The sequence below is a fragment of the Lathamus discolor genome, chromosome 1 (genome assembly GCF_037157495.1).
Source record: "Lathamus discolor isolate bLatDis1 chromosome 1, bLatDis1.hap1, whole genome shotgun sequence".
NCBI lineage: Eukaryota > Metazoa > Chordata > Aves > Psittaciformes > Psittacidae > Lathamus > Lathamus discolor.
The window spans coordinates 104,694,786-104,718,253 of NC_088884.1; the positions used below are offsets into that span (position 1 = coordinate 104,694,786).

At 45.3% G+C, this 23,468-nt stretch overlaps 1 protein-coding gene across 1 annotated transcript in view; it reads right to left on the bottom strand.

Moving 5' to 3' along the window:
- Positions 1–1,331: 1,331 nt before the first annotated feature.
- LOC136006334 (AF4/FMR2 family member 1-like) overlaps positions 1,332–23,468 on the bottom strand; it is a 73,019-nt gene continuing 50,882 nt past the window's right edge. The window contains 10 exon segments of the mRNA XM_065664365.1: positions 1,332–1,504; positions 3,212–3,426; positions 4,799–4,836; positions 4,936–5,029; positions 5,460–5,531; positions 6,740–6,870; positions 7,649–7,718; positions 8,187–8,278; positions 9,398–9,629; positions 13,304–13,402. Of these exon segments, the coding sequence (XP_065520437.1) occupies positions 1,332–1,504; positions 3,212–3,426; positions 4,799–4,836; positions 4,936–5,029; positions 5,460–5,531; positions 6,740–6,870; positions 7,649–7,718; positions 8,187–8,278; positions 9,398–9,629; positions 13,304–13,402 (1,216 nt within the window).

Here is a 23,468-nt window from a genome sequence, read left to right on the forward strand (position 1 = left end):
TCCTTCTTGATGGCACTTCCTCCTGTATAATTCTTGTTCTGCTGGTTATTCATCATATTCGTCATCTTTGTAGACCATCAATACCTTGAGCCGTTCAGACAATTCATAGCACTTTGTCGTTTTAAAGGAAGGTGTCATTAACGCTGTGGCTCTCCTCCTAAAAACAGTTGAAAGATTTTCCATTATACCCAGATCTATCCCACGATGATTCCTTTTCCTCTGCAAGTGCTTTCTAGCTGAGAATTCAACAGTTCAACACCTGAACTATCTAAGAATGCTATAAAGAGAGGCTGAGACTTTGAAAGTGCAAAAAACAAACAAAGAAATCCCAAGGGGAAGAAAACAAGAAGAAATAATAACAATAGAAATCAGAATAAGAATGATAGTAAGAAAAACAAGTTCCAGGTACTTAAGAAGAAAATGTTGTTCCAGGTACCTACAACGCTGGTCCAGGTATCTACGACACGGTTCCAGGTACCTACGACGCTGTTCCAGGTACCAAAGATGTTCTTCCAAGTACCTAAGAAATTGTTCGAGGTACCAAAGAAGTTGTTCCTGGTTCCAAAAAAGTTGTTCCTGTTTCCAAAGAAGTCGTTCCTGGTTGCAAAGAAGTTGTTCGAGGTACCTAAGAAGTTGTTTGAGGTACCTAAGAAGTTGTTTCAGGTACCTAAGAAGTTGTTGCAGGTACCTAAGAAGTTGTTTGAGGTACCTAAGAAGTTGTTGCAGGTACCTAAGAAGCAGTTTCAGATACCTAAGAAGTTCTGCCAGGTACCTAAGAAGTTGTTGCAGGCAACTAAGAAGTTGTTGCAGGTACCTAAGTAGTTGTTCCAGGTGCTTAAGAAGTTGTTCCAGGTGCTTAAGAAGTTGGTCCAGATGCTTTAGAAGTTGTTCCACGTACCAAAGAAGTTGTTGCAGGTACAGAAGAAGTTCTTCCAGGCACCTAACAAGTTGTTGCAGGTACCTAACAAGTTGTTGCAGGTACCTAAGAAGCTGTTGCAGGTACCTAAGAAGTTGTTCCAGAGGCTTAAGAAGTTGTTCCACGTACCAAAGAAGTTGTTGCAGGTACACAAGAAGCTGTTCCAGGTACCTGAGAAGTCCTTCCAGATGCCTAAGAAGTTCTTGCAGGCACCTAAGAAGTTGTTGCAGGCACCTAAGAAGTTGTTCTAGGGTCTTAAGAAGTTGTTCCACGTACCAAATAAGTTGTTCCAGGTACCTAAAAAGCTGTTCCAGGTATCTAAGAAGTTGTTACAGGTACCTAAGAACTTGTTGCAGGTACCTAAGAAGTTGTTGCAGGTACCTAAGAAGTTGTTGCAGGTACCAAAGAAGTTATTTCAGGCACCTAAGAAGTTGTTGCGGATTCCAAAGAAGTTGTTGCAGGTACCTAAGAAGTTGTTACAGGTACCTAAGAAGATCCAGGTGCTTAAGAAGTTGTTCCACATACCAAAGTAGTTGTTCAAGGTATCTAAGAAGCTGTTCGAGGCAGCTAAGTAGTTGTTCCAAGTACCTAAGAAGAAGTTTTTTCAGGTACTTAACAAGAAGAAGTTGTTTCCCCTACTTACGAAGAAGAACCAACTTAACTAACTTGAGCACCAGTTAAGGCATTTTACTTTTCAGTCTCAGCCAGTGTATACCCTGTCTAACATAATGGACCAGTCTGATCAAGCTGCTGGTCAGTGACAGCTGCTCCGATGCTGCGTCGAGTTCCTTGAAAAGCTCTGGAAGAAAAGAGAGAAAACGTTTGGTTGGTTTCACACAAGAGGCACGGAGGGACAACAGCAGCACACTGTCACTTGGGAAGTCCCGTTAAACACATTGTTAATACAGAGAGCTCAGCGGTATTAGAAGGCTGGGAAGTGTTCACAAGCACGCACGGCAGGGCATATGAGAGGAAAAGGCACTCACGCGTGCATACGCACCGAACCACTTCCCCCAGTGCTGCCTCTAAAAGGACATTGAGACTCCATGGCAGCGGGCACAAGTCTGGGTGTTCACACGCCAGTCCCTGCCACATGCTCCTCCAGGTGTTAAACAGGCCAGATTTGACTGTCTTTCTGAATGATGCCCAGAAGCACACACAGCTGTCAGAACATCCCCTTCCCTTCATCCGCCCTCAAACCTTGGAGCCATCATGACTTCTCAACTGAAGAGGTTTAAGCATTTCTATGGCTTGACAGGCTATACAGCTCTAATTTGAATTGCTTTTAGCTGGGCACTTCAGGCAGGTTTAAGGTAGTCCTCCTGTCCTCCCACCAGCTTCAGGCACTATGCTCCTTCTCCTGCACACGTAGGAGATGGCTCTTGTAGCCCATATGAGGCAGCTGGGAGGTCCTGTCAGGCCACACACCCTGCTCTGTGCTGCCAATCTTCTCTGCAGGTGACAGCAAGTTATGGGAAATTAGCCCCCCTGTTCCTTTCCAGTCACCTTTGTGAGACATTCCTGTAGGACCTGCCTTCCAGTGACATGGGCTTGTCCCAGTCCCTTAGTCCCTCCAGTCTCAATCATGTTGCAGAGTACCTTTCAGCTCTCCTGTTTTACACACAAAGGTTGGAGGCTGAAAACTTCTGCTCAGCTGTGTAAGGAACATTTCAGGAGCATTCTCTGAATTCCAGCCACTGCCTCATTAGTGTATTTTTACAGCCTTCCAGCAACTGAGCCAGGCACATTGGTCTTTTGGGGTTTTGTGAGTTTGCCAACAGATCGTGACAATACATCCCTTCACCCACAGCAGCTCTGAAAACTGTGCTTTATGGAAAATTGAAGCTGCAAATGCCACGTGGAAGAGCAGGTTGCAGACTGAAGGCACCCAATCTAGGGATTTTGTGCATTCACCAACAAAAGCACAGGGCTGCAGGCCATAATGTTTCTACTGAAAGTGAACCCTCTCAGCAAACCTAAGCATCCCAAAGGGAAAAGTAACCAGCAAAAGACTCCTTATGCCTCTTGTGTTACCAGGAAACACGAGTGGGCTGGTTCCCTGCACTTGATAGGCTCACCCCTTAGCTCTTAGACATTTGAGGATGCCAAGCCAACCTTTTCATTGGAACACTCATCAGCGTATCATCATCAAGTGTCTCTGCCAGTATGCCATAGCTGTCTGTATGCGATGCTTTGGTCTTTAGGGATGATGTTTGCTACACTGGTAGAATGTAGGCATGCACATACTCATAAACACAACACAAAAGACAGAAAAGCCAGAGGGGAAAAACTTACCCTTATTCTTCAGGATCAGTGCATCAGCTTGTTCCCAATTATTAAGCGCAGAGAGACCACAGGAAGTGATGTTGATGTAGGAGTAGGTCATGTCTAGGATATTGGAGGAGACGGTGGTTGAAGAGCACATACTGTTGCCACTGTAGTTGCTAGCTCCCGGCTGAGAAGTGGTAGGAGACGGCATTAGAAAAGATGGAGAAGGCATGCCTGTGCTCCTGCAGGAGAAAGAAACACCATTGTGAACATTTAACTTCAGAGTTTAAAACCTTGCCACAGACCACCTCATGCCAGGAGCTATCCGGTATCAACCAGGCTTGCAGAATGGAGCAGTGTTGAAAACTGAGATGTGTTCAGCTACGTAGCAAGTAACTGTCCTCTGAGTGCAAGGCCAAGGTTTTTGAAGCGATTTGCAACTCTGAAGGACTCCTCTTGACAGCAGAAAACATAGGACCAGTATCAGAAAGGGCTATACATCCACCTTCCAGAATCTACACCTACTTCAGGTAGGAAGTAGAGGCCTTCACCAGACCCTCTAAGTACTTGTTCCTAATGACTTCCATTGCAGGCATGCTGAAGCTCCCCACTTATGGAGGCTGGAGTTTCTGACAGCCAGTCAAAGCAGCCAGGTCTGCCCACACACACTTATTTAGAGACCTAGAGAAGCTAAAAGCAGGCAGCTGCCCGCTCTTCCAGACACAGGCTGGCTTCATCACAGGGCTTCAGCTCCACCACTCCAACCAACCTAATATTAGTCACTGGTATGACAGGGCTTCCACCGCTGCTCTTGGGTACCATCTACGTCCCAGTAAACTGTACTGTGCAAGGTGGCAGAAAAATAACTGGAATTTCAGCACCACTGTTAAAGACCAAACAACCCAATCACAACTGCGGAGTTTCAAAGGGACCCATGTGGAGCCCAGTAGCTATCTACCAAATGCAGTTACCACAGCACATAGAGAAGGTCTTTCTTACTGTCATTAAATCACAGGCCCAGTCTCCTGGGTCAAACACTGTCAGGTGGCAGCTTGCCTTTTACTTTCGCTGCCACATACACAGCAACACTGCTGCAGATACCTAGAAAGGACAACATGCTCTAGAACTCACAATTAGAAAACGAGTTTCTTAATTGGTGACTGAGCTAAAGAGACAAATATTAAAGTATCACCTCAAAGTTATGCTGCCACAGGGTGAAGGCATGACCCTACTGGACAGTGGCCAGGAAATTAGGAGGGTATCTCACTAAGTATCAAAGGATCTCTAACAGAACAAAGATGACAACAAGGGCTTTGAAACAGCATAGTGATGATACCTTCTTCGCTCCTCTGACCACTTCTTTGGTAAAGAACTGCTCCGCCTGATACGCGGTAACTCTGGACCTCGTAACAAAGAAAACCTCTTCCCAACAAGAAGAGATGGGAAAGAGAGAGCGGAAACATACTCATGGCCCCTAACAGTATGATTTCAGGGGGCAAGAAGGAGCAAATGGAAAGGCACTCTCACATGCAGCTTGCAACTCAAAGACTCCAGCTGCTGTTTTCACTCACACCCTTATGGGCACATTACAACACATCTATTTTCAAATCTTACCTTGCAACAGATGGAGAAGGTGCTTTTGTGGGAAAACTCTGCAGCAAGAAAAGAACTCGGGTTAGATTTGGGCTGTTCAGCTGACATCAGCAACTACTGCAGCCATCCATCTGGCAGCTCAGTTACGCGTGTCCTACCTTGAAGTGGTCATTCAGAATGCTGGAATACTTTGCTGCAGTCTCTTTTTTGCCACGGAACATTGCCATGTCCAGAAGGGACAGGCAGCGCATGCTGTGAACAGAAACACACCCAAGCTTGGCCAATATTCACGCTTGCTGCTGCCTGCTCAGCAGCCACCAGCCTTGTAGGACGCAGGCAGGCATGCCTCAGCTCTACTGCAAAGTCAAGAAAGCTCAGGATTTCTCCTCCTTCTGCTCATCATTAAAAAAGTCACTGTGAAATAATCACAAGGGGAAAGAAACCAAACGAGGGGGGGTCTGGTCTTTCATATAAACACGTGCCCAGCCTCTTACAGGTGCCACAGGCTGAGTAAAGCCCCCATCCAAAGATGTTCCTGTTCAGTCTGGGTTTTATAGCGTGAGGTTTTCTTCCTTGCAGAACCCTCATTCCCATTTCACTCACTCCTTTTCCCCTGAAAGCAATGAGTCTTTCACTCGATCAAGCCTCAAAAGTACGGAGGCACGGAAAACCAGTTACGCACCATAACACGGTAAAGATTTCTTCATGTGAAGAAGCTGAGGAGCTCATACAGTATTTTAGTGTCATGATGAACCTAAGGAAACAAAAGAAGGAGAACCTTGTCAGCCATCAGTGATCCGATGGCCCGCTCTGTATATGAAAAAACAGTGCATGCCATTATCGCAAAAGCTGGCCCAAAAGTCAGGAAACCTGCCCTGAGGTCTTAGTCCTGGCACCAAGTGCTTTGTATGATCTTGAGCAGAGGACTGTCTCAAAATGCCTTGTTTTCCATGCAGCAGGAATAGATACGGCCTCTTATGTGACTCACTCTCCTCTCGCACGATTAACAGGCAGCGCCCCTTCAAGCAGATGTTCCCCATGGGCCACCTACAGGCCTGGGGCCCGTAAGACATGCCCCCAGCACTGAAAGTGAAATACCAATTCAAGTGTTTCTGGACAAGGCAGACATCTTAGAGGAAATGTTTTGCTTGGCAAAAACCAACCAAGCAAATCTCCTTTCTGAAAGCAAAGCAACAGCAGCAGCTGGGAAATACAGTCCATCGAGAGCAGAAAGCAAACAATTCCTTTTAGAAGTTTGTAGTCTAGGACAGAAAAACCTGACAGCTGTTTCAGCTGTGAGGCAGGGCATCAAATCAACTCTCAAACACACCCATACATCCCCTAATGTCAATATGAATAAACTGATACCTGTCTCTCTCCTATCCAGTACATGGTTCCTCAGGTTGTGCTGCCTGTATATGTCACATTGCCTGTGTATGTCATACTACCTGCATATATCTACTATGGCTGTGAAACTAAACGGGGAAGGTTGCTAAAAGAAGCCCCAGTGAAGCGTACTGGTAGCAAAACACGTGGCAGAAACCAGCAAAGTCTGCCTTCAATCAAGTTGCAACACCTCTGGGGCACTGACTGCTCTTCCACATGCTGTACTGTTGCTTTGCTTTTTAAAACTGAAATGCTACTGAGCTCACATGCAAAAGCAACTTCGGATCTGGATAAAGGAAAAATCCCTTCATGTCCTTTCTTGTCAGAACCAGTGTTCTCTGGTGTACCTCAGCTGCAAGGCTCAAAGGCTCAGGAGGATGTGGTGCCTACTTCTTCTGATAAGCAATGCTGAACCATTCCAAAGGATTTGTCTCTGGTGCCTTTGCATGGTCCGTCTCGTGCTTACACAGCAACCTGAACTCTGCTCCATGGTGGGAACCCACAGCTGCCACAGCTGCAAACAAGCAACGCAAGTAACCCTTCCCCTCCAGACATGTTGCTTTGGAAACTGCTTACTTGATGAAATCTGTGGTGTCCTGGAATATTTTGTAGGCCATTTTCTGTGCATTCGATTCCACGGCAATTCCATATTCAATCAAGAAAAGGGCAGATTCTAGGTACTGAAAGGCCTTCGCAATCTTGTCAGTCTATTGGGAAGAAAATTCTCATTTTTAGACTAAGACAAAAACTACTTCTCTCAAGTGTACCCAAATTCCCTTTTTCTCCCTAGTAAGTCAGGGTTTGAAGAAAGAAGAAGATGCAGGCCAGGCCTCCAGGTGACAGTTTATGTGGCCTTTGTGTGCTCTGGCTATTTGTATCTCTTCCTCTTGACCAATGGTTTCCCCAGGTATTTATTATCTTAACAGTTTTCAGATACTACTGTCCGGTCTTGGAGGCCTGCCTCACGAAAGGCAGGGTCCCTCACTTCATTTCCACAGGTAAATGGCAAGCAGCATATGTAAATTATGTGACTAAGGCATAACTAGCAAAAACTACACTGCTTCATGTACACTGTTAAACGGCACATGAAGAAGAGAGCTGGTTACATCCGCAAAGGGCACGTCCGAGTCTTGTCCCCCAGCAACACAATTACTGTCAGGATCCTGACATTTCAGAGGATACTGTCCTAAAACTGTTCTGACAAGGGCTTTGTCATAGCTCTGCAAAGCAAAGTGGCCTGCTAACCTCAGACAACATCTGCTCTAAATCCTGTTCTTGAGGCATATTCTCTGGATGTGTTTATAGCAAAGGGAAATGTCTGAATATTTGGGAAATAAAGACAGCATCCCCACATATGTCTTGAACATACTCCAGGTTTGGAGTACGGAAGTCATTTTAGCTAGTGAATCCTCATTCACATGCACACAAATACTGGCTCCGAATGCATGAGCTGGTTTACATTTCTAACACAGAGCCAAAACTTACCATTGCATCAGCTTTGTGCTTCAGCCTAATGGCCTCTTCTAGGTAGTATTCTGCTGGGTACTTCAGATGTCTGAATTGGAGACAGAGAGAGGAAAAAGAGAAAACAGAGAAAAGGCATAGGATGATTATCAATTTTACCTTCCCATCTCGAGGATGCTCCGAGTACAAACAGCCTTTGGTGAGCTTCTTTATAGCCTTATCGAACATGTTACAACTATGACAGTCACCAAGTAACTGTTGTCTGCATGTTCAGAAACACACAGCAGCTGAATGCAACATTCTAATTTCTAAATTAATAACTAATTTCTAGAGTAGTGGTTCTAATACAAGCAATGTTGTAATTAGACCTTTGCTTTGTGGTAGGTGGGATAAGTCCCAGCCATGGGAAGACAGGAGAGGGCAAGTCACTGACAACCTCTCCTTCTCTCTTTCCTCCCCAGAGAAGTGCCTATAAAAGCAGAAGCCAGGGTGGCTGCAGGGCCAGCCTGGCCTGGTGGCTTTAGAAAGTACAGATGAGGGGTGTAAAACAAAACCTTACCTTTCAAACTTGAGTTGAGGTCTCTTTGGCTGGGAGGTACCATGTCGCAAAGAAGGCACTGGGAAAAGTTTTGTGACACGTCCGGCAGATCCCTGACAAAGCACAGAATACAGATAAATCTGGTTAGAGAGACGTCAAAAACGATCCCAAAGCTTGCCTTCCCTAAATTTCAATAGGAAATGCCTTTTTGTCCCAGGGAGAGTCTGTCTTCCAGGCTCTACCTGTCTTCTTACCTACTTCCCCAGCACCTCCTCTAATAACGGAAATGGAAACCTGGCTTCTTACCTGACTGCTAGTAAGGCTTAATACCATTCATCTCATTAATGCTTTTCCCAAGCATGGGGAAATTAAGTAGCAGCTTTCCTTGCACAATGGCTAAGATAGCAGTGAGGCTGCAAGCAGCACATTTTTCACCGTGTTTCATGAAACCTTGCACTAACCAAGGCAGCAATAGCTAATATCCATTCACACTTGTTTGCAGCTTAACCACACAATTGTTGATTCTCCATTGCCAGCTACATTATAAGGAAAAAGCAAGCAGTTAGAAGCCAGCTGATAGAGCAAGCACAGTCGAGCTTGACTCACACAACATACGAGAGCACACACACCCAGCCACTAGTAAATAGCAAGATAATTGAATTTTACAACCCAAAAATGCAAAGATTCAGCTGCAAGGATCACTAACAATTCCATAAGCAAACTATAAACCAAACTTCAACAGGGGAGATTTAGGTTAGAGAGATGGAAGAAGTTCTTTACTGTGAGGATGGTGAGGCACTGAAATAGGTTGCCCAAGCAAGTGGGAAATGCTCCATCCCATCCCAAACCAATCTATGATACTATGAAAAACTTATACCCGGGTTGTATATTTCTTATATTTAAGCAGCCCACTTTTCCCTTTTGTATACACCCTTATTTTACACCAATATTGTACTTGCAGGTGCCTGCAGTCAGAAACAGTTAGTGCCATCAACACGATGCCTTAGTTTTTTGCATGGGCACCTCTTCTCACTATGCTTCACTAAATGAGATGAAAACAAATGATGGCAAGTCAGCAGAGAAGTTCCAATGTAGGCTTCTGGGCTAGCGACATATGGTTACAGATAGCCGTGAAAGGGCCTTTTCTGTATCCTCAGAGCATGTTTCTAAAGAGAATCACGCAGCACCCACGCGTTGCAGGAAACTTCCTGTTAGTTGTAACAAATACCTACTTTGATACCCTTTGACAGCTCAGCTTGGTTACTCTCCACCTTGCGGCGCTTGCAGATCAAAGGATCCTTGTTGTCGCTATTGTTCTTGGCGGTGTTATCAAAGTCAGACAGCTCACTCTGGCTTCGGGGTCTCTTCTGGGCCACCTTTGTTGACTTTGGTGCAGGATGTAGAGGTGGCAGCGGTGGCAGTGGTGGAGGTAGAAAATTTTGCTTCCGGGATTCATATGACGTTCTTGAGTTTGATGCTCTGGAGATGGGAAGAGAATTCAGCAATTGGGAGGAATATGATGCATCAATAATGTAGTGATTTCTTACAAACTTGGTTGCATCATGTACCAATTATGCTTAAATTTCTCTGGAAGTGAAGATGACAGTAAGAATCCAACAAAGGCAAAATGAAATTTCATTGCGCATTAGATACCACATCTTCAGCTGCTAACAACAGACAAGCAAGTTGCTTTTCAAGTAGAATTAAGCCCCGGGACTTGTCCTTGCAATAAAAACTTCCAACCAGTATAGCAGGATATTGCAAAAAAGGCATCCCTCCAACGCAGCCCCTTTTTACTTAAAGACACAGACAGTCAGTTCTCTGGGAGAAATCACCCAACAGGGCAAATAAACTGCAGCACTGCCTCTCTTTCCCCATTACGGTAGAAGGGGTCTTCTGTAGTTACAGATCCTCACCCTGACACTTGATCCTGTCCATACGTGGACAGAATTAAACTGAGTTGTTCCTTTAAGACTTGCCTGCTCGACTAGACAACACTTACAAGACTGAGAGGCTTCAAGTCAGAGATTTCAAATGTTGCACCTTTTTAATGGCAGGGACTATCCCATTTAATAATATGGTGGCATATCAGATTTCTGAAGTTAGCAACACAAGGGAACTCCGGCAGATTTAAGCAACACCAAATAACTCTAAACCTTGTTTCACAACTGCTCATTTACCTCACTTTTATTCAGCTTCTCAAAGTTTCCACAAAAATACTGAGCAGGGCATTCCAGCTCATGGACTGCAACATCAGAAGGAGGAAATTAACCCAGTGAAAAGACTGAAGTGTAATGTTGCACATCTGGCTTCATTCTGCTGTGCGTGGGTCAGTCCTCTCCCCTGTTGCACAACCCACTTTTCCCATGGCACAGTCCCTACTCACTGCACTCATGCTCCTTAGCTTCACTTCCTTGTTACAGCTTCAGAGAGGATTCTAGCACAGCAGCACCCTCTGACCTGAGCCAGTGCCCACTCTCCCCCAAGCTACATCTTCTCCTTTCACTCCAAAAGCCGGAGCATGAGGTTTGCCTTCACTGAGAAAAAGGGAGGAATGAACCCCCGAGTCAAAGCCCCTCCATTATTACACCACCTGAAATATCACCCAACTAAATGCTAGCCCAGTGTTTCAGGGCTTTAAGAGTACATCTCTATTTTCTCTGCAGTAAAGCAGCTTACTCCTATTTTCAGGCCACAAACCTCAACACTGTAGCAATCCAAGTCAATGCCTCAAATTCAAGCCACAAGCAAGAATTTAATGCAGTAGCCCATGACTGATGCACAAGCCTCCCATTTGAAGACATGCTCCTGGAAGCACTTGCTCTAGCAAGGATCTAGACAAAATGCGGGCAGTACAAATTAGGCATATTATATAGGGAAAATCTCAGTACATCCATTAGAAGCACTGAAAATGCTATGCTGGAATAAAGGACAAATTCCTGGCCATAAAGGCCACGTCAAATTCCAGACAGAGTCATGATTCACATTACCTTATAAGCAAATCACAGAATCACAGAATCACAGAATCACAGAATCCCAAGGGTTGGAAGGGACCTAAAAAGATCATCTAGTCCAACCCCCCTGCAAGAGCAGGGTAACCTACAGTACATCACACAGGAACTTGTCCAGGCGGGCCTTGAATATCTCCAGTGTAGGAGACTCCACAACCCCCCTGGGCAGCCTGTTCCAGTGCTCTGTCACTCTTACAGTAAAGAAGTTCTTCCTGATGTTAACGTGGAACTTCCTATGTTTCAGTTTACACCCATTGCCCCTTGTCCTATCACTGGATATCACTGAAAAAAGCCTAGCTCCATCATCCTGACACCTACCCTTCACATATTTGTAAACATTGATGAGGTCACCCCTCAGTCTCCTCTTTTGCAAGCTAAAGAGACCCAGCTCCCTCAGCCTCTCCTCATAAGGGAGATGTTCCACTCCCTTAATCATCTTTGTGGCTCTGCGCTGGACTCCTTCAAGCAATTCCCTGTCCTTCTTGAACAGAGGGGCCCAGAACTGGACGCAATATTCCAGATGCGGCCTCACCAAGGCTGAGTAGAGGGGGAGGAGAACCTCTCTTGACCTACTAACCACTCCCTTTCTAATGCACCCTAAGATGCCATTTGCCTTCTTGGCCACAAGAGCACATTGCTGGCTCATGGTCATCCTCCTATCCACCAGGACCCCCAGGTCCCTTTCCCCTTCACTACTTTCCAGCAGGTCAACCCCCAACCTGTACTGGTACATGGGGTTGTTCTTCCCCAGATGCAAGACTCTACACTTGCCCTTGTTAAATTTCATCAAGTTTCTCCCCGCCCAACTCTCCAGCCTGTCCAGGTCTCGCTGAATGGCAGCACAGTCCTCTGGTGTGTCAGCCACTCCTCCCAGTTTTGTGTCATCAGCAAACTTGCTGAGGGTGCACTCAGTTCCCTCATCCAGGTCATTGATGAAAATATTAAACAGCACCGGTCCCAGCACCGACCCCTGAGGAACTCCACTAGTCACAGACCTCCAGCTAGATTCTGCGCCATTGACCACAACTCTCTGCCTTCTTCCTTTCAACCAGTTCTCGATCCACCTCACTACTTGATCGTCAAGCCCACACTTCCTCAGCTTATCTATGAGGATGCTGTGGGAGACAGTATCAAATGCCTTACTGAAATCAAGAAAAACCACATCTACCGCTCTACCATCATCCCTCCACCTAGTCATTTCCTCATAGAAGGCTATAAGGTTGGTCATACATGACTTCCCCCTCATAAAACCATGTTGGCTGTTCTTAATGACCCCCTCATCCTTGATATGCCTAGTGATGGAGTCAAGAATAAGTTGTTCCATCATCTTTCCAGGGATGGAGGTAAGGCTGACCGGTCTATAATTACCCGGGTCCTCCTTCTTGCCCTTCTTATAGATTGGTGTGACCTTTGCCATCCGCCAATCCTCAGGCACCTCGCCCATTTCCCACGACTTACCAAAGATGATGGAAAGTGGCCTAGCAATGACCTCCGCCAGCTCCCTCAGCACCCGTGGGTGCATTCCATCCGGACCCATCGATTTACAGATGTCCAGTTTGCATAGCTGATCCCTAACCCAATCCTCATCTACCAAAGCAAACTCCTCCTTTGTCCTGACTCCTTCTGGGGCTATAGAAATCCGGGGCCCTCGGCGAGAGTCTGCAGGAGTAAAGACAGAGGCAAAGAAGGCATTCAGCACCTCTGCCTTCTTTATATCCTCTGTCTCCAGGGTACCCACTTCGTTCAGCAGTGGGCCTATATTGCCTCTTGTGTTAGTTTTATTTGCTATGTATTTGAAGAAGCCCTTTCTATTGTCTTTAACCCGACTAGCAAGATTGAGTTCCAAGGAGGCCTTAGCTGTCCTAATTGACTCCCTACATCCTCTAACAACTGTCCTATATTCCTCCCAAGCGGCCAGCCCCTCCTTCCATAATCCATAGATTCTCCTTTTCCACTTGAGTTTGCCCAGCAGCTCCTTGTTTAACCACGCCGGTCTCCTAGATCCCTTACTTGACTTCCTACTCATTGGGACGCTCCGATCCTGTATAAGGACAGAAGATACAGTTCCTTTCTTAAGACAGACTCACTTTCGTGCATCTTTCTGCCATTCCACCACTGTATACTCACTTCAATTTCTTGGAGCCTTTCTTAGGTGAACAGTTCAGTGATTTGTTTTCTTTCTCTGATTTCACTTTCTTCCTACTCGTCTCTTCGTCCACTGCTTTCCTCTAACAGGAAGAAAGAAAACCAAATCACTCAGGTTTTTGAGGTTCATGTAAAGTATAAACCAGTACAGCTAAGTTTCATCTATTCTTGTTAAAAGTATTGAAAAGATACTGGAACCAAGAAAGGGGAAACCCAGACCACAGCAGATACAGATTTCAGGTTCACTGACCAGTATCCTAAAATGACATTTTATCTACTTCTGCATGGGTATTTTGTAGTGGCAGAGATGGAACTGCTCAACCTCTTGCTGCTAATCGTAATCAAAATTAAGGCACTTCCAGTGCTCAAAATAAGCATTGCATCTGTTCTGGATGGGCTTTTTTTTCTTCTACTTGGTATGAATTATACAGAAATGTATTCAGATTCCTCCTGATGTAGTCATGAACTGTCGACAATTGTGGGTTTTGATAAGTCTTATCAAAGGGAAGGGAAACACTGCATTCGGATGTGCAGGGCTTTTGGGGTTTAGTAACAAATCCATGATACAGATGAAATTTTAAGAGCCAGTTAAAACTGCTGCCACTGTCTTCCAACAGGAACCATTAAGGTAGAGAGGTAACAAATACTAATTTTCAATTGCACTCCCTAGATGGAAAAGTATCATATCAAAAAATCATCAGCTCACATGAATGAAAAACTTCAGAATAATTTGCTACAAGCCAAGGAAATGTAAAAGAACCAGCACTTCTCAGTCAGCAATACCCATTGGCTGTCAATAGCCAAAAGCATGCTAGGACTTTGTGTCCCTCCCAAGAGTACATCCAGGTTTATGTCACTATGGCAGAGCTCAGTGGGCTGTGTGCAGCACCGAGTCTACCTTTGGCAGTGTGCTCAGGGCAAGGCTCCAGATCATGACCTTAAACTGTCTCTCAGGTTGAGCTCCACACTGCAGCAAAAGATGTCTGACAGCTGTACTGACCTAGCTGGCTGTGATGAGCCTGCAAGGACAGATGCATGCTGACATAATACAGACAGTGAGGCTCTGAGGGGGGGTTTCCTGAAGCCAGACACTCAGAGTGCAAGCCAAGACGTGTCTAAGATCAAACAGCTGCTCCCTTGGGTCTTCTGAGGCAGCAGGAGAAGTGACAGATTTACTGCCTGTTCACCTTTCTCCCATTGCTCTGCACGAGGGGCACTGCTGGGGTCTCTCAAATTTCTTCACTATTTCCCCACCCTCCTGAATTCTCCCCTACAGCTACGGGAAGGTCAGAAAATGACAAGACTAAACTAAACCCGCATGGGAACCAGGCTTATTCACCTACTACACGTGCTAAGCTACCCGCTTGGTGCGGACCACCAAAAAGGTATACAGGCTCAGAAATAGCCATAGTGGATACGATTCCACCACAAGGCTTGCAGCCAACATTCTGTGTGCCTGGCTGGAAGTTTATTCACAGTCTCCTTTGGGAGATAGCTCTCCAAAAACCACTTGAGAGCAATTACTATCTTTGCTAAATAAAGGGCTGCCTCTAATTCAAAGGGAAGCAACTGTTAGAGCTGAAGGACTCTGCAAGGGTGTGCCCAGAAAGCCCCTTACAGGACATATGCGTCTTTTAAGCCTTAGCATTACTGCTAGAACCACAGCAGCTGCAGGGAAAGCCAAAGAAATCTTCTATGTATTTATCCAAGCACTGAGATCCAAAGCAGGGTTTAGGGATGGTTGTTACCGTCAGTGAACCTGGTTCGGTTAAAAGTCTGCATTTATGGAAAAGCAAAAGGCACGAAGCTACCGTCACCCCTAAGGAACAACACAGTTCAAGCCTGCAGAATTCCTTTCTCTTTGTGTAAACAAGCAATCACAACTGTTTCATGGAAATAAACTACTCCACACAGGAAAAGGCTATGCTACTCAGACTGAGGTTACTTGGCTAATGGCAGCAGAAGGTGCATACATGGACAAAACTGAAAACCACAAACTGCGATGGCTGGGTCAGTTCTTCTGGGCACCCCTACAAACTGCAGACGAGGTGCTCTCCCATAACAGACATTAAATGGGTAGCACAAATGACTGCACACTCTAGCAGGCATTTGAGATGCTGTGCTGCTTTGAAACGGGTTGCAGGGAGAAGGGGTACTGCAGCCCTATAAAGCTCTGATGGAGAAACCCCAAAATGCTACCGGGGAGGCTTGCCAGCCGCATGCCGACGCAGCCTACTGCCAAAAGCTCCTCCAATACAGGAGAGCTGGGGTTTTGCTGTCTGCGAAAACTAGTCCTTCAGGAAAACACAGCAAAAAAGCATTTTAAAACACCAGAGCATTTGTTAGCTTACAGAGCGTTTCATTTGCTCAGCACGGGATCAGTGGCCAACAAGAAAGATCAGTGGACGCTTTTGATTCACATTCCCTTTAGTAGTTTGTTAACACGTTCCCAGGAGAAGCATAATGATTCCACTCCCAACCTATAAAGCGGAAATGAACTCTCTGCGTGGGTGTTTCAAAAGCCACCTTGGCCCTCATACAAACCAACCTCCACCACTCACCTTCTTTTCAAGCTCCCGCGGCTTGGCATTCTGGTGGCAAGAATTGCTCCTAATTCTCTGCTCCTTGCTCTTCTCACGTCTACTCGCAAGGGCTATTTCATGGAGACTCTCTGTAGGCACTACTGGTGTGTAAACCTGGGTTAGGCAGTTGTCAGCCTGCAGGCAAAAAGAGAAAGGAGAGCTGAAAGACTGAGGTCTTCATGAGCTATTTCCCTCCTAGCACAGCTTACCAGAACCCAGGGGAATTTCCTCTTTCAACAGTTTGAAAGAGCTTGAGAGACCACGAGACAGTGGGGATGCTCTAGCGCGTGCACATCAACATCTGCTTCAGAAACACAGACCCCATTTCTCCACAGGATCGGTCAGACGTGTTGCACAGCACTCCTGGATCACTGCTAGCCCTACCTGTCACTCACTAAGAGACCAGTCTACAGGAAAGCTTCGTCTGTGTTTGCCACTAACCAACCCTGCTGCAAACTGAGACAACATATCTAAAAAGCATCAATTGAAAAACCAGATTAGGTGCTGTCCTCGCAACACTTGTGCAAAATATTCTGCACGCAGCACTGCTTTCAAAGTGACAAGAAGCTGTGCCAGCTCTCACATGTCTCTGCAGTCTGACAGGTCGGCTGACAGGCTCCGGAGGTTTAACCATGAGAAAACCATTTACCAGAATTGTATAGCACATCAAGTCCAGCCTCTTCCGAGTCCTCTGCCTACACAGCCCAACACACACTTCCCTCCGCATCAAGCAAGGCACAAGCAATGGGCGACGTCTGAAGGCCTCTGAAGTCAGTCAGATAACAGAATGGGATTGCTACAAGCCCTGCCTAATCTAATAGCACTCTGACATATTACAATAAAGCCAACTAACCCTAAAACAGACAACAGAAGCTGCAAATCAGACGCAATTCTCTGGGACCCATTCTGAAACTACCATGTGTGTGTCAGCATCACCCAAGTGTGTAGCTCATTGTCTGGACACCAGGGCACAGCTATGCTCTTGCCCACATCAATTCTCCTCAGTCACAACTCTGCTTCCAAGAGGAACCACAGCTCTTCTCCAAAAAAGAGAGCCTCAAGTACATGAAAGGTTTACCAAGACTCCTGGGTCCCTTCCGCTGTGATTTTCTTCTCTATCCACATTCAACTGGCTGTAGAACACGTGGATAAACAAAACATATCCTCAACTTTCTTTGAGTGAAGCTACCTCGAAAACTGGTTTAAAACCCAGTTTGTTTTCCCATGGATTTATGGGTTTTCATTACGTTTTCCAAACACTACGTAACACTTATGTTTTGCCAGTGAAGTCACCAGTTCCTCAAGGAGTGCTAGACAAACACTTCAGGGTTAAGCAGGTAAAACTCTAATTATGCTGTTACTAAGGGTTATTGAATTGATCAACTCTAGAAGGGAAGCAAAGGGCAGGAAAAGTCTGAAGATGCAGCATAGATGTAACAGGGACACCTGAACCATGACAGTATTTCAGGTCTCCAGTCCTGGCTGCACTCAGACAGCAGGGAGGCTGAGGCAAGAGGCTGTATTAAGCAGCCTCTGCATTTTATCTGCATTCACCTCAGGCGCTGATGCTCTCAAAGGTTCCTTGGCTTCACTGCCGCTTGTCTCTGAGTCTGAAGAGATGTCTGTGTCACTGGAGCTGTCTGAGTCTGAAGAGCTCCCAGAGTCACTGGAGCTCCCTGAGCCACTGGAGCTCCCTGAGCCACTGGAGCTCCCTGACTCCGAGCTGCTGGAAAGTGCTGATGCCAAAGTCTTGGGCTGGGACTGTTGGGCACTGCAAGGCCACCATGAGAGAAAATCAGAAGGCAGCATAGGTGAAGTTTCTTATATTGACATGGCAAGATTCAAAACTAAAACTGAACCCCCCTGTTTTGGTACTGAGAGGAGAAAGGATAAGGCCGAGGAATACAGTGCCATGCTCAAAAGATAAAGCACCGGAATAAAAAAACTCCAGAAGTAATAAAACCTCCAACACCATAACCAGGTCAGACAAATCTGTGAGCAGGACTGCTGCAGTCTGCAGCTGCATTTAGCCAACCAAAGATTAAGAAGGAACCAAAACTGGCAAGTCCTTTTCTGAAAGCCTCAACCCTCAAAAGAAAAGGGTGCCAGAAAGGCTAACAACACAGAAACATCCATTCCAGGATGTTCTTCCCGCAAAGTTTTGAATTCTTCTCTGTTACTTGGGCCAGGAACTGCTTCGTTAACAGACATGTCAAGCAGCAGCAGTAGCTTTTGCAATACTCTCCTCGCTTCAGAAGTGTTTTCCTCCAGCACTGGCAATGGGGGTGGATGGAACTGAGGAAGAGCCATGACTTTGATGCAGTCCTTTGTTTTGAAATGGGCTTATGAATATTTTTTTTTTATCTTTGAAACTTGTTCCATACGCCAGAAACAACACATTTGTATGGATCGGAGGCAAGTTTCTTGAAAATGTTGAAAATTCTGTGCTTCTCCACTTCCTATAACACCGGCAAGCGGCCATTAACTCTACCCTAAATATTGCTTCTGACTAATGACACATAGCAGGAACTACTTATAAGGAGCTGCCTTTTCAGGAGGAGCTGAAACAGCCTCTGTGAGTCTACCCAACACTTTTCCGTTCTTCACCTGCTTGGCTGTTTTGGGCTTCTTTCTAAACGAAAACTGGACTCACACCTCACCCACCACTACTACAACTGAGAATCCCCTTAGCTCCAGTGTGATCTTCAGAAACTCTGGTGGAGGGGAAGAGAAGTCGGGGAAATATAATTCTGGTTGATAAGAAAAATCCAGCATGCCTGTATTATTCAGTTCTCATTGGAGCTTTCTGTAAAACCCCACACAACTAACGCTAATTTTCAACAGCAGCTTCGGGCAGCCAGAAACCAAATCCTGTATCTACAGGAGAAACCAGGAACCCTTACCCATCCACCCCCTCTATTAAAAAGCAGTTTGTTTTTCCCTCCTTATTTAGTCTAGCTACTAGTTCGAGAACAAATCTGTACCTTGAAGGAGCAAGTGGATTGTCAGCAACCTGGTTTGTTCACAAAAAAGGAAGAAATGAGAGTAAAGGTTAGCTTAAGGCATTCGGAACAACGCAACAAGGCGTGATGATTTAAAGCGATGTCTGCGTGCCTGGTGTACAAAATATCTAAAACTGACTTGGTTGTCATCACTGTCTTCGCTATCACTGACTTCGCTATCACTGACTTGCAGGTCTTCCTGGAGCAGCGCTCTGAAAGACAACCAGAAGATAAGTATCAGCCAAGGCAGACGCACTTTCAAGCACCAGACGCTGAAAATGACTCTGTTTGTGCTTGCCAAAAGAATCCAACCTCCCACATTCTTTATGAACGTTTGGCATTCTCTATCTGCTAAACCCTGTAATTACCTGAATGAATGATAAAATGATAACACACAATCTAGGAACATTTTATTGTACTTTTCAACTAATCTCAGGACATTTTGAAAAGGACGTCAGTATCATTGCCTGACATCCATCTACACACAACAAAGATGAAGTTCTGTGAGGGGAATGCTCCTCGCTTAAGTTTATCTAGCACACTAACACAGCAGCACAGGGTGCGAGAAGTCTGATCCTTGTACATGAAGAGACTGGCATGCTATTGGGCTGCACTCAGTCCCCAAGGGACAGAAAGCATCATCTGTGCACCAGAAGCTGTGCACGCTCATGCTCTCTGCTCTCAGGGGCTGTAAATACTTCTGTCATAAGGGCTCTCTTTTTGCTGCTCAAGTGTTCTACCGTACATACGTAAGTAAATGCCAAGGGCAAGCCTCCCTCCTATTTCTTCTCTACACAATGAATTTGATGCTCCTGCACATCTCAGCAATAACTGTAACATCAAGCAGTTCAGACACTCCAAGCAGCTTACAAGCGGGGAGCCACAAACTCTCTTTTACTATTGCTAGAGAGCAGGCTGCCTGCAAATGTTTCTAGAAGCACAATTGAGTCCTTTGCCTGCAGGTGCTAACTACTGCTTGCTGTTTCAGTGTATTACTGATGTCCTCAAAAGGCTGGAAGGGAAGGATTTGTGGGCAGGGACCCAATGTTCTCCCCGGTGTTATCCTCCTCTGGAAATCACACAGGCATTCCAAAAGGAGCTGGAAAACAGACAGGCAAAACTCCTGCTATTCAAAAGTACAGTGATGCAAATCCTGAAACTAGCTGGAGACCAGCTCCTCAAGCCAGAGAATTACACAAGTGTCATTTCAAAACGGGATGAAAGCTTGGGGACTGACACAGGGATTTTGATCAATCAGGTCAAAGCTGCGTTTATTTCAACCTCATTTCCAACTAAGGGCTTTCTCTGAGAAATTTCTCTCATGCACAAATAGAAAAAGTAAGCCTCCATGCCCTCATGACAACATATTTTAGAGCAGGAAAACAAGTAAGAACAATCCCCAGTAAACCAAATCCACCTTGGAATCATAGAATTGTTAGGGTTGGAAATGACCTTAAGATCATCTAGTTCCAACCCTCCAGCCACGGACAGGGACACCTCACACTAAACCATCTCACCCAAGGCTTAGTCCAACCTGGCCTTGAACACTGCCAGGGATGGAGCATTCACAACCTCCCTGGACAACGTATTCCAGAGCCTCACCACCCTAACAGGAAAGAACTTCCTGCAGGACATGTTCTTTTGCAGCTTAGATACACTCCATCAATCACCCTCCAAAGCTATAGAAAAGCTCTCTTAGTGAGAGAAGGACCGCTAAAATCAGCATCGCTTGCAAAACAACCCCAGTGAAAGCAAAGGCTGGTCCTTCCCTGCCAGCTGGGTTAAAGATGCATCACCACAAATGAGTGTGACATTTCCTCCTTTAAAAGAAGGGCTCTTCCATTCCAGCACTGCCAGGTGCTAACTTAGGGCTGTATACAAGAACGAAAGCCATCTGGGAAACCCTTGCGTGCTCTGTAAAGCTGAATGCTTAATTTGGGCACACAAATGCGCTGGGATTTCAGATTCTAACTAAGCAGCACAGGCGCTGTTTGTTTTCAGCCAGCTCCACTTGGTAACGCAAGCTACTCCAGGCAGCTGAATTTTCAGTCACGTGTGCGTTAAACAGCAAAGAAAGCAAGCCCTGTTGTGCGAGTGAACACAAAAAACAAAAAAGAAGGGATGCATGGGTTCAAGGGAAAGGTGTAGAGGAAGTCCCTGGGGAAATCTTTCCTGACTCCATTTTGGACATTGGCCTAAGCCACCCTCTTCCTCCCGCTTCAACTGTCTTTGCCGACTGTGGGTACACTGGCTCTGAAGAGCCGCCAGAGACACTGAGCAGAGAGGGGATGTTGGCGAAGGACAGAGGTATGTACCGTGCCAAAGTTACAATTCTGGTCCTCTGCGCTAAGAAAGGAGTATTTTCAGATTCTTGTCTACAGTCAAAGTCCCTTCTGGCTCTGCTGCCTGGAAAACTGACTAAAGCTCAAAAGGGAGTTTCACAGGCAGCTGAGAAGAGCTGAAAAAGATTGTCTGGGGAGGAAGGCAGAGCCTGGAGCAGCTGCAACGACTATGCTTAATAGTGCAAAGAAAATTCCCAGAAGTCATTCAGGAGGAGCAGGCTGGGGTGGAAGAAGGAGCAGCAAAAGAAAGAACGGATTAAAGCAGCAGCTAACTACTCAGCAGGACACTATCCCACAGTACCAGCCAGGGGAGGCTCCTCTGCAGGATGTTGGAACAGCACAAAAGGCGTTGAATTTCACAGACCTTATGGAGCTTGAGTGCAAGACTCTACAGTCTCAGCCAAGGTGGAGAGGTGCTCTTCCTCATTTGGGACTGGCTCAGTTTTGTTTGGGGTTTTAATTAAATTGTTCGTGCTAAGGAAACCAAGCTCTGTAGCCTGTAGCTTGCAGCCTTCCACGGAACAACACAGTATGGAGTAATATGAGATCTTTACGTATCACATGAACTGACAGGCATTTAACGGTTCAGCAGTCACGTTGCACACAGGCCCCTTAGTCTTCCAGACATGGAAAGATTTCTGTTTGTTACTCGGGGCTCAGAACCTATCAGTGCTGCCATCTGGACAGGTTAACCCGGACAGGTTAATGGCAGCCCTCACAAAACTACTTTCAAGCCGTTTCTCTAATTAACCTAATTAATAGGTAACCACTGTCAGCTACAAGGCCAGTACCAAGTTACTTATGCGCCAACTTCAAATTTCCTATTGGAGCAATTAATTCATTAGTCAGCACTCCTTCCCAGCCTTGTCAAACTTTTGTAGCCATTATGCATAAACATCTTACACTGAGAGTCAAATTTTCAGAAGCCTTCTTCTGACAGAATACATGATAGGAGAAAGAAGAACTATATAAAGAGAAGCAGAAACATACACATTCTGTTAAAAAAAGCTACGGAAAAAAGCTGTAGCTCAAGTAGCAAGCAGTAAGTGACAAGATGTTAAGTAGCTGCAGGTTAACAGAGCAAACAAGACCCCCTTCAGTCTGGTACTTTAATAGCTGGGGGGTTTGTTTCGTTTTTAACACAGTCATTACAAACATGACACAGCGCAGTGGCGGACTTGGCAGTGTCTGGTTAACGGCTGGACTTGATCTTAAAGGTCTCTTCCAACCAAAAGAATTCTACTATTCTATCATGAAACAGTAATGTTTCTGTGGGTGAAAAATTCCCTGTACTGAAATTTCCTTGGAAAAAATCAGACCGATAAAACCATACTCTTCAGAATCATCAAGTAAACCAGATTTTAACAAGTTTCACGTTCTTTTAAGTAACTGCACAGTAGAGATGGTAACTGAGTCTGGTTACTTACGATGTTGTTGTCTGAGAACGAGGCAATGTATCTGAAGGTCCAGCATACTGTCCTGTAAAGCAAAAAAAGAATTGGTTGGGTTTATTTGAATCACCTGTAGCGTATTTTACCCTATGGTCTCTGAGCATCAGATTAGAAAGTCACTTCCTTCTAGGACGTAAATGATTGCCATTGAGATTATTTATCACTCCAAATGGGGCTTCCTAATGAAATCCTGTTTGTTCTCTGCTGAACTGCTGCCTTAATTTCTAGGAAAGGAATGTCTATAGTCTCTTCAGCAATTTCTAAATTCATCAACGTTTAACAAAGCACAGGAAATCATGTCCCTTAATCAATGTAAACATTTGATGTTCTCAATGTATGACACACAAAACTATCTGTCAATATACATATAACAGTGCGCCTGCTTTTGGATTTCTACTTACTCTGATTCTGTGCTACACATCCAACATGCTGCGACTCCTAGAGAGAAAGCAGAAAGTGCAAATTGAGACTCAAATACATCATCACTCAATAGCACTGTATCAGTGATCTGAGTTCCTTGTGTTTGTTACTGTAACCGATACTTTGAGCAACTTGTCAAAGAATAACTTTGAAGCGTCCAGCAGTCTAAGCTGCACTGACACAGCTTAGCATGGACAGAAATGGTATGTGCTACGGCTGCTAGCCCAATACTAAAAAAAGAAATTACAAGAGCTGCCAAACACTTCCATTGAACATAGCGAATGTTTCTGTTAACCAAAACATGCTTTGGTTGTTAACAAAATGAGATGCTTCAAATACTTCTGAAAAGC